Source organism: Cricetulus griseus, chromosome 7, assembly GCF_003668045.3.
Source record: "Cricetulus griseus strain 17A/GY chromosome 7, alternate assembly CriGri-PICRH-1.0, whole genome shotgun sequence".
Classification (NCBI taxonomy): Eukaryota; Metazoa; Chordata; class Mammalia; order Rodentia; family Cricetidae; genus Cricetulus; species Cricetulus griseus.
This window is the reverse complement of record NC_048600.1, coordinates 45,874,722-45,891,806: the sequence shown is the minus strand read 5'-3', so window position 1 is coordinate 45,891,806 and position 17,085 is coordinate 45,874,722. Positions and strand designations below refer to the sequence as shown.

At 42.1% G+C, this 17,085-nt stretch overlaps 1 protein-coding gene across 4 annotated transcripts in view; it reads right to left on the bottom strand.

Moving 5' to 3' along the window:
- Luc7l (LUC7 like) overlaps window positions 1-16,012 on the bottom strand; it is a 30,591-nt gene extending 14,579 nt beyond the window's left edge. For 2 of the 4 annotated variants that reach the window (XM_027425139.2, XM_027425140.2), the window contains exons 1-5: window positions 15,834-16,012; window positions 13,837-13,931; window positions 9,498-9,596; window positions 2,502-2,612; window positions 890-1,033 (exon numbers count right to left, since the gene is read on the bottom strand). In XM_027425139.2, the coding sequence (XP_027280940.1) occupies window positions 890-1,033; window positions 2,502-2,612; window positions 9,498-9,596; window positions 13,837-13,931; window positions 15,834-15,894 (510 nt within the window). In that variant the 5' untranslated portion in view covers window positions 15,895-16,012. Of the gene's footprint in view, window positions 1-889; window positions 1,034-2,501; window positions 2,613-9,497; window positions 9,597-13,836; window positions 13,932-14,916; window positions 14,988-15,377; window positions 15,707-15,833 lie in introns of those variants that run through there. The other 2 variants (XM_027425143.2, XM_035447243.1) reach the window with 2 other exon arrangements.
- Window positions 16,013-17,085: the final 1,073 nt, after the last annotated feature.

Here is a 17,085-nt window from a genome sequence, read left to right as displayed (position 1 = left end):
AAATCTCTGTCCCTACTTGTGACTACAGGCAGTCACAAAAGATTATTACTGGAATGAAAGAACATGGACATGGCTTAATATTAGTCCAAATGGTCAACGTTATTGAATTAGTATCATTTCCCTATCACCACTTTTCTTGTAGTCCAGAATGGCCTCAAACTCAGCTCATACCCATAAATGGGAGGCTCAGGTAGAGGGTTGATTTAAAATTTCAGGCCAGCTTTGGTTACACAATGAGTTCCAGGTCAGCCAGGACTATAAAGTGAGACTATGTTTAAAAACAAAACAAGTCAGGTGGTGGCGGCACACACCTTTAATCCCAGCACTCAGGAGTACAAGTAGGAGGATCTCTTGAGTTCAAGGCCAGCCTGGTCTACAGAATGAGTTCCAGGACAGCCAGGGTTGTTACACAGAAACCCTGTTTTGGGAGAGGAGAGAGAGGAGGAAGAGGAGGAGGAGGAGGAAGAAAGAAAAAAGAAAAAAGAAAGAAAGAAGGAAAGAAACAAAGGTTGCTGCTATTCCAAAGAACCTAAGTTTGGTTCCTAGCACTCAAATAGCAGCTCACAAACATGGGTAATTTCAGTTCCAGAGGAGTCAATCCCCTGTTCTGATCTCCTGGGGCATCAGACATAAATACACATACATAGTGCACATACATGTTAAGCAAAACACTGATACACATAAAATGTTGAGGGAGGGGAGGGGAGGGGAGGGGAAGGGAGGGGAAAGGATACAGCCAGGTTTGGTGATGCATGCCTTTAATCCCAGTACCTGGAAAAAGCAAGAAAATCTTTGTTTTGAGTTTAAGGACAGTGTTGTCTGCATACCAAGTTCCAGGACAATAGGGTTATACAAAGAAACCATATCTCAAAAACAACCAACAACCAACCTCTGCTTCTTTTTTCTTTGCACGAACTTTTTCCACTTCCATAAGGATCTTCTGGGACTCATCCACATTTCCTTCAGCTCCTAGTTGCTCTGCTTTAGCAAGAAGTTTTCCTATTTCTTCATTCAACTCATGTACCTTTTCAGCCTAAGGACAGAGAATCAGATAAACATCAATACTTGGAGTTACAAATAAAACAAGTATTTCTCTACTCCTTGCTGCATGCCTGGCCTATTCCTCCGAAAATAAAAAAAAATCTTAAGATCCAGACTTAGTCACTAAAAGCTCACTGAGTAGTGCTGCACGCCTTTAATCCCAGCACTTGGGAGGCAGAGACAGGTGGATCTCTGTGAGTTTGAGACCAGCCTGGTCTACAGAGAGAGAGTTCCAGGACTAGCTCCAAAGCTAGAGAAGCCCAAACAAACAACACGACACCAAAAAACCCCAAACAGTAACAAGGCAACCAGTGGCCTATAATCCAACTTTTGGATGGGGAGCTTGGGGGTGGGGATGTCAGGAGTTCAAGATCATTCTCACATACATGTGCTCCATTGCAAAACAAAAACAGCATTAAAGGAACACATGTTGTCTGGGGCCGACGTTATTTTGGGAAATATGTCCCACCTAGACACAAGTTCTGAGAGCCCAGAACTTCCATTGTCTTTTAGATGTCTGGTTACAGTCAGATGGCCTGGCCTTGATGGGGAATGGCTCCTATTCTTAATAACAAAAGACTTGGGCCAGGGCAAGTCTACATATACCCTGAGAGCTAGTGAGACTGCTGGTGTGGGGTACCTGAGGCTTTGAGTAGGTGCCACTAAGGATTGTCTCTAGAATTAAGGGAGATATTTGCTATCAGCCCTCTATACATGATAATACATGTCTTCTGCCATTCCCCCCACCTCTGGATGGTTACTTAAGATGATGGAACAATAAACTGTGGCCTTCAGTATTTACAGGGAACCCTCCTATTATGACCAGATGTCTCTGCCTCGTCTTTTAAGGCCTGTCAACACTCCTCCACTCAGGGTCGGACCAGGAGCTGTTCGGCTGATTCCAATCACAGCCCCAAAGACATCAGTCTGGAATAGATGGTCCCTGCAGCATGGGGCTAATACAGACTGGACCACGATAACATGTCACTTACTTTAGAAGTAGAAGTGACATGTTGGTCACATTCTGTATCTCTTTATGTCTTCTGGGCAGGGGTAGTAAAATGGCAAGGTTTAGCATACAAACTTGGGCTGCAAGCAAAATATCTCATTACTAGTACTCTCCAGCATACTAGCATCTTCTTTTAATTAGTAACTGCATATAGTCTAAAAAAACGCTTCTGTGCTGGGCATAGTGGTGCATGCCTTTAATCCCAGCATTCAGGAGGCAAGCAAATCTTATGAGTTCAAGGTTGGCCCTGTCTACTTATTAAGACCTTGTCTGAAAAAGGAAAGAAGGAAGGAAGGAAGGAAGGAAGGAAGGAAGGAAGGAAGGCAGGCTCCTGTGACACACAAATGATTCATCACAGACCATTTCCACTGGGTAGAAAGCACCATCTACCCAGAATCTCCAACTAGCGTCAAGGTGAGACAAAAGTGATTATACCAGTCACTTAATATACCTTTGCAGAAACTTCTGCACTGATCTCCTCCTGTGTTTCTGCCAGCCGCTTCTTGGCAAGTTCAGTTCTCCGGTCACACTCTGCAATGAAGGACTCTAAGTGATCCATTGCCTAGTTTGAGAAAAATAGAGAACTATATGATCAACACTGCACATTTTTTTTTGGGGGGGGGTCATTTTTGTGGCTTTTATTTGGGAAGAGGAGTGCTAGAGATTAAACCCAAAACCACAAGTATGCTAGGAAGGCATTCTACTGAATTACACCTGCAGACCAATTTTCCCAGGCTGGACCAAAATTTGTTATGTATTCCAGACTGGCCTTGAAACACAATCTTCTTGCCTTAGCCTCTAAAGTACTGGATGACAAATGTGCACACTATACTCTGCCAACACTTTATAGTCTTGGCACATATGTAATATGTAATAGGAACACAAGCCTACGTTTATTTCTTTGTTTTACTGTTCTGTTTTGAGAAAGGGTCATACTATATAGCCTTATGGACCTGAAATACTTCCTATGTATATTAGGCAGACACACTCACTTAATCCCACCATTCAGGAGGAAGAGATAGGCACTTTTCTGTGAGTCCAGGCCAACGAGGGTTACATATGAAACTTGGTCTCAAAATAACAAAGCAAACATTTTTTTTAGCTGGGTGTTGGAGGAGCATGTTTTAATCCCAATACTTGGGAGGTTGAGGCGGGTGGATCTCTGTGAGTACGAGGCCAGCCTGGCCTACAAAGTGAGTTCCAGGATAGCCAGGGCTGTTACACAGACAGTTAATATAATTATAATCATCTTAAACCAAATGGCTATCTGATTTACTTATTTCCAAAATTTGTAGAAGGATCTCCAACTCTCTGTAGCATTACCAAGAAAACAGATTGAGGGAATTGCTTAGTTATGTGTTAAGTCATGGAAACATAAGTAACTGAGTTCAGTCCCTCAAAAGTCTACACATAACAGTGAGCCTTTATAATCCAAGCAATGAGGAGGACATAATGGACTCAAATGTCTAAAAATCTAAAAACGTAATGGTAACATAACAAAACAAGCAACCCAGATCATGGAGTGTCTTCTAAAAGGCATGCTCTTTTAAAAAGCAAGTCTGGGGACTGGAGAGATGGCTCAGTGGTTAAGAACACTAGCTGGTCTTCCTGAGTTCAATTCCCAGCTACCACAAGGCTCACAACCATCGGTAATGAGATCTGGTGCCCTCTTCTGGCCTGAAGGGACAGCAAGTCTGTTTGCTGTCCCTTTCTCTCCTTTAAACGTTTTTTGAGTGTATATTAAACTAGAATAAATTTAAATGATAGAAAAAGATGAGTGCAAAACTCAGATTCTTTCTTTCTTTCTTTGAGGGGTATTTTCTTTTAAAGATTTTATTTTATTTATTATGTACACAACATTCTGCTTCCATGTATTATCTGCACACCAGAAGAGGGGACCAGATCTCATAACAGATGGTTGTGAGCCACCATGTGGTTGCTGGGAATTGGACTCAGGACCTCTGGAAGAGCAGTCAGTGCTCTTAACCTCTGAGCCATCTCTCCAGCCCAAGGGGTATTTTCAAGATAGGGTTTCTCTATAAAGCCCTGGCTGTCCTGGAATTCACTACGTAAACCAGGCTGTCCTGGAACTTGGAGATCTGCCTGCCTCTCCTTCCAAATGTTGGGATTAAAGGCCTGCACCACCATCACTCAGCAAAAACTCAATGTTTTAATCACAATCTACCATTTATTAGAATTTCTACAGTGGTCCCATCGTGTGGTACAATGAAACTAATTTCTAAGAGCACCCAGACATATTCAATCCAGCATGATATCCAAATAAATACATTATTTTGAGGGAGAACAAACATAGCTACACTATATATCCTGGCTAGCTCTTAACTTTGCTATGCCAGCCTTAAAAAACAAACCTTCTACCTTCGCCTCCTGAGTGCTGGAATTATAGGTGAACATTCTCAGTTTTAGTATTCTTATAGAAAAGTATCTACTTAACTTTAGGCAAATGTCTGTAATTACAGCACTTGGGAGGGAGAGTCAAATCCATAGCTACAAAGAAAGTTTGAAACTAGCCTTAGCTACATGACAACTCCCCCACCCCACCCCAGGCCACACACACAAAAAAAGTAGCTTTAAACTTTTTATGCTGACATATTCCTTAAATCTCAGTGCTCAGGGGATAGACTTGTGCAGCTCTCCTGTGAGTTTGAGGCCAGCCTGGTCTACCTAGTGAGATTCAGGACTGCCAGTGCTACATTGCAGACCTTACATCAAATAACAACAACCAAAAACAGGAAAAAGAAAAGAATTTATAGTAACAACTTATATGCAATGCTTGAATCTGTCCATGACATCAATCTAGAATACAACATCCATGCTGGTTTTATGTTTGTTTGTTGCCAGCACAGAGTCTCACAGGACATTGCTCCTTCTGGGAACTGCTCTGAAATATAGCTAAAGAAGATCAACCAAGGTATTTTTGCAGAAGATTCTTGGGCTGTCTCCAGAGGAGACACAGGGTGTCTCTGTGCCTTTGGAGGCTGTCCTGGAACTAGCTCTTGTAGACCAGGCTGGTCTCGAACTCACAGAAATCCACCTGCCTCTGCCTCTGCCTCCCGAGTGCGGGGATTAAAGGCGTGCACCACCAACGCCCAGCTTAATAAATAATTTTTAACTCTATATTTTCATGTCTGTATGTGGCTATGTAAATGAGTACAGTTATCCATGGAGTCCAGAAGAGGGCAATGGATCTCTTGGAGCTGGAGTTACAGGCAGTTGTGAGCCAACCAACATGAGTGATAGAAACCAAGCTGCAGTCTTCTGCAAGAGAAGTATGTGTTCTAATCTCTGAAACATCTTTCCAGCCCCATGAAACCGTTAAGAAGATTGTCCTTAAACCCACCTATAAATATTTTGTTTTTGCTAATTCTGTACTAATTGCAAATGACCCAGTAAACAGCTCACATAGTCTCATACTTCTCTCACACACACACACACACACAAGTATTTCTTTTGAGCAATTTCTTTCCTCCCTCTCACCCTCCCTTTCCCTTCTCTTGAAGGTGCTGGAGATCAAACCCAGGACCTTCCACAAGTTATGCAAATGGTCTACCACTAAGCATGCTCTACCTCTAAAACAAATTGAACAATTTTTAACAATTCTTTAGAAGTAACCCAAAGAATATTAACATTTTAAATTTATATAACATATGAGGAGTTCCCAAAGTCATATAAAATATCTATTCAAGGAACCTGCTTAGTGGTACATGCCTATAATCCTATTACTGAGGCCATTAGATTTTGAGTTTGACGCAAAACTGAACTACTTGGTAAAATTCATTAAAAAACAAGATGTTGGGGAAAACAGCTAAATTAAGCATGGGGACCCGAGTTTAATCCCCAGCACTCACTTTAAAAAGAGTGGTGGTGCATATTTTTAATTCCAGCACTTAGAAGGAAGAGAGGTGGGTCTCTTGTGACTTTTGAGGACAGTCTATTCTACATAGTGAGTTCCAGGAGAGCCAGCACTATTACTATGTTATATAAAAGAACCCTATTTCCAGGGGGGGGGACTTGATATAATAGCATATACCTATAATCCCTAGCTCAAAATTAAATTAAAAATTTTTTATGAATGATATTCTGCCTGCATGTATGTCTACATACCCCATGTATACAGTGCTGTCAAAGGCCAAAAGGGGGCGTCAGATCCCCTGGGATTGGAGTTATACACAGCTGTGAGCCATCCCTCAGGTGCTGGGAAACAAAGCCAGGCACTCTAGAATAACCTAGTATTCTCTACTGCTGAGCCATCTCTCTAGTGCCCAAAATAAGTAAATTTCAAAACTAATAAAACTACTGAGCCTGGTGTAACACACCTTTAATCCTAGCAGAGACAGGAGGATCTGAATTTAAGGTCAGAAAGACCTACAGTGAGGTCCTGTCTCAAAAATAAATACATTAAATATTTAAAAACTGTTCAACACCAATTGGGGAAATAGCCCAGTAGGTAGAATAGTTGCCTACTAGGCATAAAGTCTTGGGTTTGATCCCAACCATGACATAAATCTGACTTGTGGGAAGCAGAGGGAGAGGAGACCTTAGCTATCCACCAAATTTGAGGCCAGCCTGAGCTACATGAAATACTATCTCAAAAGAGAAGGACTTTTATATATAAAGGAAATTAGACCATTCCTGTACATATTTCTAATAATTTGTCTTAGTTTACAGAATTATTTTATACATCACTTATTACATATATGGTGTTCTGCCTGCATGCCAGAAGAGGGCACCAGATCTCATTACAGATGGTTGTGAGTCACCATGTGGTTGTTGGGAATTGAGCTCTTAACCTCTGAGCCATTCTCTCTTGCCCTATATATCCAAGGGTTGGGGAGGAGAGTTCTAACACGGTAAGTGCCAGAAACACAACCAATTTTTCCATTTTTCTCTTTTAAGAGATATAGGCGGGTGTGTGATAGTTCACACCTTTAAATTCAACACTCAGGAAGCAAAATTCTGAACTCAAGACCAATTAGAATCTATGAGTTTCAGGCCAAACAGAGCTACACAGTAAAATCCTGGCTAAAAATAAAGAAGATACAGCTTGTTTCCCCCCCCCCCTAAATATTTGATCCATAGTTTACAATACTTCTGTGTGAGCTGGGCAATGGTGGCACACGCCTTTAATCCCAGCACTCGGGAGGCAGAGGGAGGCGGATCTCTGTGAGTTCGAGGCCAGCCTGATCTCCAGAGCAAGTGCCAGGATAGGCTCCAAAGCTACACAGAGAAACCCTGTCTCGAAAAACCAAAACCAAAAAAAAAAAAAAAACTACTGTGTGAACAAACTACAAACTCCACAATGGTTGAATACACTCATCATATATACTAATCACATTATGTATGCTTCAGTTTCTTGCTAAGAGCTCAACCTCTGTATCATTAATGAAGTCATTTTAAAAAGGCATTGAACTGCGAGGTGGCAGTGTATGCCTTTAGTTCCAGTACTCAGGAGATTTGTCCTTTGGGCAGGCAGATCTGAGTTCCAGGCCAGCCTGGTCTGCTGAGCAAGTTCCAGGCCCACCAGGGCTACAAATCGAAAATCCTGTCTTGAAAAACCAACCTGCTGCCACCCCCAACCCAAAAAATAAAAAACAAAAAAACAAAAGGCATCAAAGCTAACATAGTGGCTCATACATATAATCCTAGAATTCAGGAGGCTGAAGCAAGAAGATCACTAAAGATCAAGCTAGGGGGCTGGAGAGATGGCTCAGCGGTTAAGAGCACTGACTGTTCTTACAGAGGCCCCAAGTTCAATTCCCAGCAACCACATGGTGGCTCACAACCGCCTTGAATGAGATCTGGTGCCCTCTGCTGGCATGCAGGCAGAAGACTGTATACATAATAAATAAAATATTTAAAAAAAGAAATCAAGCTGGGACCCGGCGTTGGTGGAGAATGCCTTTAATCCCAGCACTCGGGAGACAGAGGCAGGAGGATCTCTGTGAGTTCAAAGCCAGCCTGGTCTACGGAGCTAGGGAGCAAGTTCCAGGACAGGCTCCAAAGCAATACAGAGGGGGAAAAAAGAAATCAACTGCAACAGTGAGTTCCAGCTACTGAGCAGTTCCTGGAGTTCAACAGCCTCCATAGACTTCAGTTATACACATAGTGCACAACATATATATATATAGAGAGAGAGACAAAGCATCCAAACACACAAAATAAAAATAAATAAGCCCAATAAAAAATAAGAGGCTAGAGAGACAGTGCAAGGTTTGTTTGTTTTTGCTGCCCCACCCCCACCCCCGCAAGACAGGGTTTCTCTGTATTGCTTTGGAGCCTGTCCTGGAACTTGATCTGTAGACCAGGCTGGCCTCGACTCAAGAGATCCAGTTGCTTCTGCCTCCCGAGTGCTGGAATTAAAGGCATGCACCAACAGTTCAAAGTTAAGAACACCAGATACTCTTCCAGAGGACCCAGGTTCTATCCCTAGCACCTACATGCTAGCTCATAACCATCCCTGACTGTCCCAGGGAATCCTAAGCCCATTCTTGGCCTCTTATGGCATCAGACCCACAGACGGTACAGACATACATGCAGACAAAATGCCCATACTAAATATAAATGTGTGTATGTGTGTGCATCCGTGCCCGCACACGGACATTTTGGTTTAGCACATCCAAAAAGATATATTCCTTAAAGTGAGATTTTAATCTATCCTATCACTTTTTGAAACTTGGTATCTTTTTGTTGCTTTGTTTTTCGAGACAGGGTTTCTTTGTGTAGCCTTGGCTGTTCTGGAACTAGTTCAGTGTCTGTAGGCCAGACTGGCATAAAACTCAGAGACCTGCCTGCCTCTCTCTCTTGAGTGCTGGGATTAAAGGCATGGGCCACCACCATCTGTGGACACATGTATCTTAAGGTAACAGCCTTTTTACTAAAAATTTCCAGGGGCTGGGATATAGTATAATAGGGAGAATGTTTGCCTAACATGAGACTCTGAGTTTGATTGTTAACACTACAAAAATCTATCATGATGGCACATGGGTCTATAATCCTATCACTCAGAGGGAAGAGGCTCAGATTCTTGGCTACATAGGATATGTTAACAGCATGGGCTAAAATAAGACACATCAAGAAAAAAAGCAGCCGGGCGCTGGTGGTGCACGCCTTTAATCCCAGCACTCGGGAGGCAGAGGCAGGCTGGATCTCCGTGAGTTCGAGGCCAGCCTGGTCTCCAGAGCGAGTGCCAAGATAGGCTCCAAAGCTACAGAGAAATCCTGTTTCGAAAAATCAAAAAACAGAAAAAAAAAAAGCAAACAATGAAATAAAATTCAATATAGTAATGGTATCTGCTGTGTTCTATAACTTAAGATTTTTAGCAAGTGCTTATTTAATTATTTTGCTTTGTGACTTACAAACATTACAATAATTTCAATAGTGATTGATACTTTGCAGCACAAATAATTAAACATCCGAAAAATCTTACATCTAATTCAAAAAACAGGTCTCTTTCTTTACTTGCAATTTCATAATCTGCTCGGAGGGCCAAGTCGTGGATTTTGGTACATTCTCCTAAATCCATGCGCTGTGGGAAATAAAAAATTAAAACATTAGCACTTATTCATTCTAGAAAGCATGTAATTAATATAATTTAGCATTTCAACATTCACAAAATAAACGATATAATTTTGTAGATAATAAATTAAGAAATAGGTAAAGGGGGCTAGAGAGATGGTTCAGCAGTTAAAAGCACTGACTGCTTTTCAAGGTCCTGAGTTCAGTTCCCAGCAATCACTAAGTGGCTCACAAACACTTTTAATGAGATCTGGTGTGAAATTCTGGCCTGTAGGGACATATGCAGGCAGAATACTGTATACATAATAAGTAAATATTAAAAAAAAAAGGAAGAAATGGACCAAATATAATGGAATATGCTGATAATCTCAACAGTTTAGAGGCTAAGTGGCAACAGTATAGTAAATTCAAAGCCAATTTGAATTGGGCTACATAAGACCCTGTCTCCCAACAAAAAGAAATGAAGCCAGTTACATTGGCACATTTCTGTAATTGGAGCCCTTGGCAGGGAAAGGTAGGAGAGTCAGGACTGGAAGGTCATCTTCAGCTATATAGTAAGTTCAAGGTCAGCATGGATGACATGAGATTATATAAAAACAAAAAATAAAAAAAAAGATATAACCTAGAAATGTACTTTTATTATTCGGAGTCCAAGGTATTTATCCTGTTATGCTTTTGATTACTCACAACCATTCATAACCCTAATTCCAGGGTATCTGACACCCTCTCCTAACCTCCAAGGGCATCAGACACACGTGTTTTGCACATACACAGGCAAAACATTCATACACATAAAATAGATATAAATAAAATAAACATTCTCCTGATCTGTTAAGCAGCACAGATTTATAACTCAGGTACCCAGTTCATGAAATAAGAGGTTTTATCACTAAAAGTGGTATGTTGAAAGTAAGATTAGCCACAATGTATTATTATGTATTCTAATCATATGTATAACAATTATACTAGAGTTTGTGATGCTTATCTAAGTCCTGAGTACAGGACTGTGTAGATATCTCCTGCTCTGGTTATCTGAATAGCAACAGGAAATTTTTATTCTGAAACTCATGACATCAAGTCAGAAGGCATGCTAACAAAATTACAATGAGGTAGGAAGATCAGCAGTTCAGGCCCAGATTCAACCGCATAGTGATTTTGAGGCCAGCAAATGACCTTGACTCATACACAAAGTGGGCAGGGTTGGCCAGGGAGACGGCACAGTGGGTAGGAATACTCACTTGCTGCTCAAATATGAATGTTCAGAACCCAGCACCTATTTAATAATCTAGGCATGGGAACATATATCTGTAACCACAACACTGGGGGAAAGAGGACTTCATGCTGTTTTACTGGCTAAGCTCTAGGCTCAGTAAAACTATCAACAGGTGGTGGTGAAGCACACTTTTTTTATTATTTATTTATGTGCATTATTTATGTGCATTGGTGTTTTGTCTGCATGTATGTGGGTGTGGGATCCTCAAACTGGAGTTACAGTTGTGAGCTGTCATGTGGTTGCTAGTAATTGAACCCAGGTTCTCTGGAAGAGCAGCTAGGGTTCTTAAACACTGAGCAATCTCTCCGGCCCTCAAAGTGCATTTTTAATCCCAGTCCACAGGAGGCAGAAGCAGGCATATCTCTGTGAGTTGGAGGTTAGTTGGTCTACAGAGCAAGTCCCAGGGCATCCAGGGCTGCACAGAGAAACCCTGTCTCTAAAAAAATAAATAAATAACAAAAAGACTCTGTGTCTCAAGGAACTTGGTGACCAGTGATAAGAGGACAACACCTACTATCCTCCTCTGGCCTCTGCTTGAGTGCATAAAAACACACACATGCATAAATACAACCACACAGATTTTGTAAATCAACAATTCACCATGAAATGTTTCTTTTTCTTTTTTTGGCACACATATATTCATACAATCAGTGGTTGGTTTTACATTCCTCATAATAGCTGTAAAGTCTTAAACTGGTCCTTTGTAAAAACAAGGACACTTTCTCACTCATGTGGCTGAAATATAGGAGATGGTTTTCTCCACTGTATATAGTCTTAAATTTAACTTAATTTCAAATGAAAATACAGTCTACAAAACTAGTGTTTATCTGTACTACTCAGAGACTACAGTTATTGGACAGTATAGATTTCTTGAAAGAGTTACAAAAATATGCAATCAATGTGATCTCCGCTTGACTTTTATTTTATATTAGGGGCTGAAAAGATGACTCAGCAGGAAAAGCGACTTGACAATCTGAGTTCAGGCCCCAGGTCCAATAGGGTGGAAAGAATCACTCCTCCAAACTGTCCTGACTTCTATGTAAACACTTTGGCACCCACATAAAAAGTCAGACACGGACACACAGACACCTTAAACGGAAAACAAAACGGGGACTGAAAACATGGCTCTGACGGCTGGAGAGATGGCTCAGAGGTTAAGAGCACCGGCTGTTCTTCCAGAGGTCCTGGATTCAATTTCCAGCAACCACATCGTGGCTCACAACCATCTACAGTGGGATCTGGTGCCCTCTTCTGGCATAAAGGCATAAGTTCAGATAGAGCACTCATACATACAAAATAAATAAATCTTTAAAAAGAAAAAAGAAAACATGGCCCTGCAACTAAGAGCATTTGCTGTTCATTAGAGGATCTGGGTTCAGTTCCTGACACCGATATCAGAAGATTCATAACCACCTATAATTTCAATTCCTGAGGATCCAATGCATCTTCTGCCCTCTGTAGACATGTACTCAGGCTACATATAAATAAAAATAAGTGTGTATGTGTCTGTATGAATGAAAATATCATGCTAGAATAAAGTCTAACATACATCCATCTTGAAATTAAACAAAAACAACCTAATTAAAAAAAAACCTAACTGCTATGTAGATTTTACATTAGTGAAATGTCTCATAACTCTACCAACAATCTATAATTTGAACAATCTACAATTTGAAGATTTTAAAGGAAAATGGAATTCTGAAAAACATTCATTTCCCCCACAGCTCCCACTCCAAGTGTCCCATGAGACCCACAAAAACTTATCTAAGACTGGACAGACAAGCCAAGCAGTGGTGGTGCATGCCTTTAATCCCAACACCTGGAAGACAGAGGCAGGCAGATCTCTGTGAGGCCAGCCTGGTCTACAGATCCAGAGTTCCAAGATAGCTAGGGCTGTTACACTGACAAACCCTGTCTGGAAAAACCAAAACAAACAAACAACACAGAGAAACCCTGTCTCAAAAAAAAAAAAAAAAAAAAATTCAGGGCTGGAGAGATGGCTCAGTGGTTAAGAGCAGTCAGTAGTTGTCCTTCTAGAGAACCCAGGTTCAATGGTCTTTTAGTCCCAGGGGATATGACACCCTCTTGTGGTCTCTTTGGGTATCAGGCATTTACATGGTACACGGGCATACATGTAGGCAAAATATTCATACATCTAAAAATAAAATGAAAATGTAAACAAATTACAGGAGAATTGATGCCCATCTTTTATCTTAAAAAATAGTTCTTTGAGTATTGTATATGCACATCTGTACAAATATTTTAGTCACATTCATCCCTTCACTCTTTTAGGGGGGTTCTTGTTTTGCTTGCTTTATTTATGTATTTATTTATTTATTTAGGGTTTTGGGGGGGTTGGAGACAGGGTTTCTCTGTGTAGCTTTGGAGCCTTTCCTGGCACTTGCTCTGGAGACCAGGCTAACCTCAAACTCACAGAGATCCACCTGCCTCTGCCTCCTGAGTGCTGGGATTAAAGGCATGGGCCACCAAAGCCCGGCTTTTTTTGGGTTTTCGAGACAGGGTTTCTCTGTGGCATTGGAGGCTAACCTGGAACTAGCTCTTGTAGACCTGGCTGGTCTTGAACTCACAGAGATCCACCTGCTTCTGCCTCCTGAGTGATGGGATTAAAGGCGTGTACCACCAACACCTAACTAAGGTTTATTTTTTTATTATTTTTAAATTATGCATATATATGTGCCTTGTATGAGTATGTGCACATGTATATAGAGGTCTAGAGTAGAAGTAGGTGAAGATCTCCTGGAACTGGGGTTACAGATGTTAGTAAGCCACCACGTGGGTACTGGGAATCAAACACCGGTCTTCCACAAGAGCAACAAATGCTCTTAACTACTGAGTTACCTCTCTAGCCCCTATTATGTAATTTAAAAGAAAAATATTATTCTTTGTTGAATGAAAAATATCCCACCTACTGTTCCACCCCTTCTGAGTGATCTATAAGGCTCTAGAATGCACCTACCGTCCCAGCAAGGATGTCATGGGGGCAGCAATCCAGAAGGTGACTCTTGCAGACTCGGTCATCTGTAAACTTGACCCTCTGTCTGGTTTCATCTCCTGAAATTCATTTGTGGTTTTAAATAAAGTATTACCTCATTAACTACACAAGGCTATCTGGCACAACAATACACCTGGATGATTGGCAGACTAGCATTTCTGTATTCTCCCCAACAGATACTAAGAAACTGATCCAAAAAAAAAAAAAAAAAGAAAGAAAGAAACTGATCTAAAGATATTTATTATTGAATGGAATACATTTTAAGCTAAGACGCACACTTAATCACATCTAACTCCATGGTTATGTCAAGGAGTCAGAAGAATGAGTACCAAAAGGCATCAGCCCAAATATACACGTGGGCAATGAGACACTAAGACCCATGTAATCAGAGTGCCATGAATCTACCACGTAGGAGCTGGTAATTTCCACCAACCAAAGCTATTCATTAATCTCTTTTGTTGTAGTCAAATTAATAGAAAGTGTTTTACCAAAAACTACAAGAGGAAGAAGAAAGCTTTCAAGCTCTATCATTGACTATTAAATATCTCTAGATGTTTTCTTCTTATTCCCCGTTCATCCCCACCCTTAAAAGGGAAAGTTGGCACCTGGGAGTCACTTTTAACAAGACAATACCAAAGAAAGCAAAAAGGAATCAGGTTAGTCAATACACACTGTGAACTCCAACACATACTGTACCCATCTGCATTCTTCAAGAACTCAGCTGCAGAATTTTATGCCCGCTGTTGAAAAGTTTTAAAGGAAAAGTTTTCTTGCCCACACCTGCAGTAAGGAAGTCAGGGGGAATGATACATAAAAGTAAAGGCAAAGTGGTATGTGACAAATTTTAAGGCTAATCTGTGTATAGGACACAGTGCTGTGTAATAGTCAAGGAGGAATATATTTCAGGATCTGCAAGCATCCAGGATTAATGTAGTGTCTTTTTACTGAAAATGTTTTCTTTCTAAACTACACTTTTAAAGTTACTTGTGGAAAAAAAGCAAACACTTTTTTGTTATAACAGCTTAGAAATTGGTTGTGACTCACGGCTCGATGAACATGAGGCTTTTCTGCAACTCCCTTGCAGATTGATGTAGGCAGGCAAAGATACACTGAACCTTTATAAATAAAATAGAGGGGCCACAATTGTTCAGTTTGTATGAAATAAAAATATGGGAAGCAATTCAAAAGCAACTCAACATACAAAGAAAGCTAAAAGCACTTATTGACCTATGAAATAAGGTGCAAAGAATCTGCACAGCCCTGCGAAATGTGCCAGTGTGAAATTACAACTTCATTACTTTAGTAAAAATGAAAACACAAACCACAGCAGGGATCTAGCTTTGCTAGGATGCAACTGCTTTCTCCTGAGACACCACCATGATCTTGCACGCCTCCCTACAGAACCACCTACCTAACGAAAGCCAAGAGCTGACTAAACCAAGGCTAGTCTGTGAGGCTGGGGAATGAGGGGTGGGAAGACTAGGAAAGTACACGGAGGAACCCACGTTAGAAATGCTCATTTACGGCTCCCCTTGTAACCGTACGGAGCAAGAATGCCCGGGGTTTTCGAAACCCGTCCAGCTCCTCGGGGGTCGCCTCTCCTCCGAGGAGTATCAGAGGAATTCTGCCACCCGGCAGCCAGCGCCCGGGAGCCCGCGCTGGTTCCAGCCCTTCGCCGACGCTCCAGGAATTCGCATGACGGAAAATGGGAGGGGGACAAAGCCCCACCGTCAGATCGGACTCTCAAGGAGGAGGCCGCCCTGACGAGAAGGACGCGGCGGCCGCAGCAGCCTCGCAAGCCAAGCGGATCAGACAAAGGCCCAGCGCCTGGGGTCGGCGAGCGGGGGAAAGCAATGGCGCCACGCGCAGGCGCACACTGTCACGGCCCTCGCTTCAGGCTGCCAGGCGGCCTCGCCTTACTCCCGCCCCCGCCCAGCGCCTGGACGGCTGCTCAGACTCACCGTCCCGAGCCGTGCCCATAAGCTGGTCCAGCAGGGCCCGCATCTGCGCCTGGGCGGACATGGTGGCCAGTAGGGACTGCCGCTAAGCTCCTCACAACTCAACGGTAGCAGCGGCAACAGCGACAGGGAAAGATGGTGGTGTCGGCCTGGAGCCCGCTCGGCGCTTTCCCGCCGCGGGGAATGCTGGGAGGAAGTTCGTCGACGTTGGTGCAGGTCCTGCTGGGTAATGTAGTTTGGGACAATTAGAGTCGCTCGGGGAACCGGTCACAAATTGTCCTAGAAGCTAGATCAAAACTCCAACCCTGATTTCACTCTGGTCCCTTAATATCAGATTCTATTTCCTTTTCTTTTTTTTGGTTTTTCCAGATAGGGTTTCTCTGTGTAGCTTTGAAGCCTATCCTGGCACTCGCCCTGGAGACCAGGCTGGCCTCGAACTCAGAGATCCGCCTGCCTCTGCCTCCCGAGTGCTGGGATTAAAGGCGTGCGACACCAACGCCTGGTTCTGAGATTCTATTTTCTAATAAGACTTTAGTGGAAACAAAATATACTAAACTGGGCGGGGTGATTCATGCCTATAATCTCAGGAGGTAGGGGTTGGAGCCAAGAAGTTCAAGCTAAGGGATTTATTTGGGACAGGGATGAGATCACCCCTAGGATGGTAGATGAATTTGTGACAATGCTGCTTACCCTATATAGGCTGTAAAATTTGCCAGTATGAGACTGGATCTTTTGGAGGACTAGCTCATGTTTATTAAAAAGTTCTCTGAATGCTTATGTGGTCTCTGTTGGTTGGAGTTTTCACAACACACAGACTCATAATAGTACAATATTTGTTTTATTATATACTCCAATTCCCTTGGAACTGGAGTTACAAATGTGCTGTTAACCTCTGAGCCATTTCTCCAACATAAAACTCTCCTGTTAATGATTTCCCTTGGCTCTGCTCACTTGCTTTTGAGAAGGCTGACACAAAGGCTCTATTTGGATATTGATGTTTCTCTCTTGTCTCTCAATGAACTTTATTTTTCTCCAAAGGCATGGCTGATTAATCATTGTGTGCTCTGGCCCTTCAATGAGTTTGTCCCAGTCTGATCTTACATTAGGAGGTGATAGATGATATGAACCAGTTTCCAGAAAAAGCCCACACCTATGCTTGGGATTCTATGAGGCTGATTGACGAATTATGACTGTATGAAGGGGAAAAAAGGGAGGGGCTAAGGATGTGGCTCAATTTATAGAGTGCTTGCCTAGT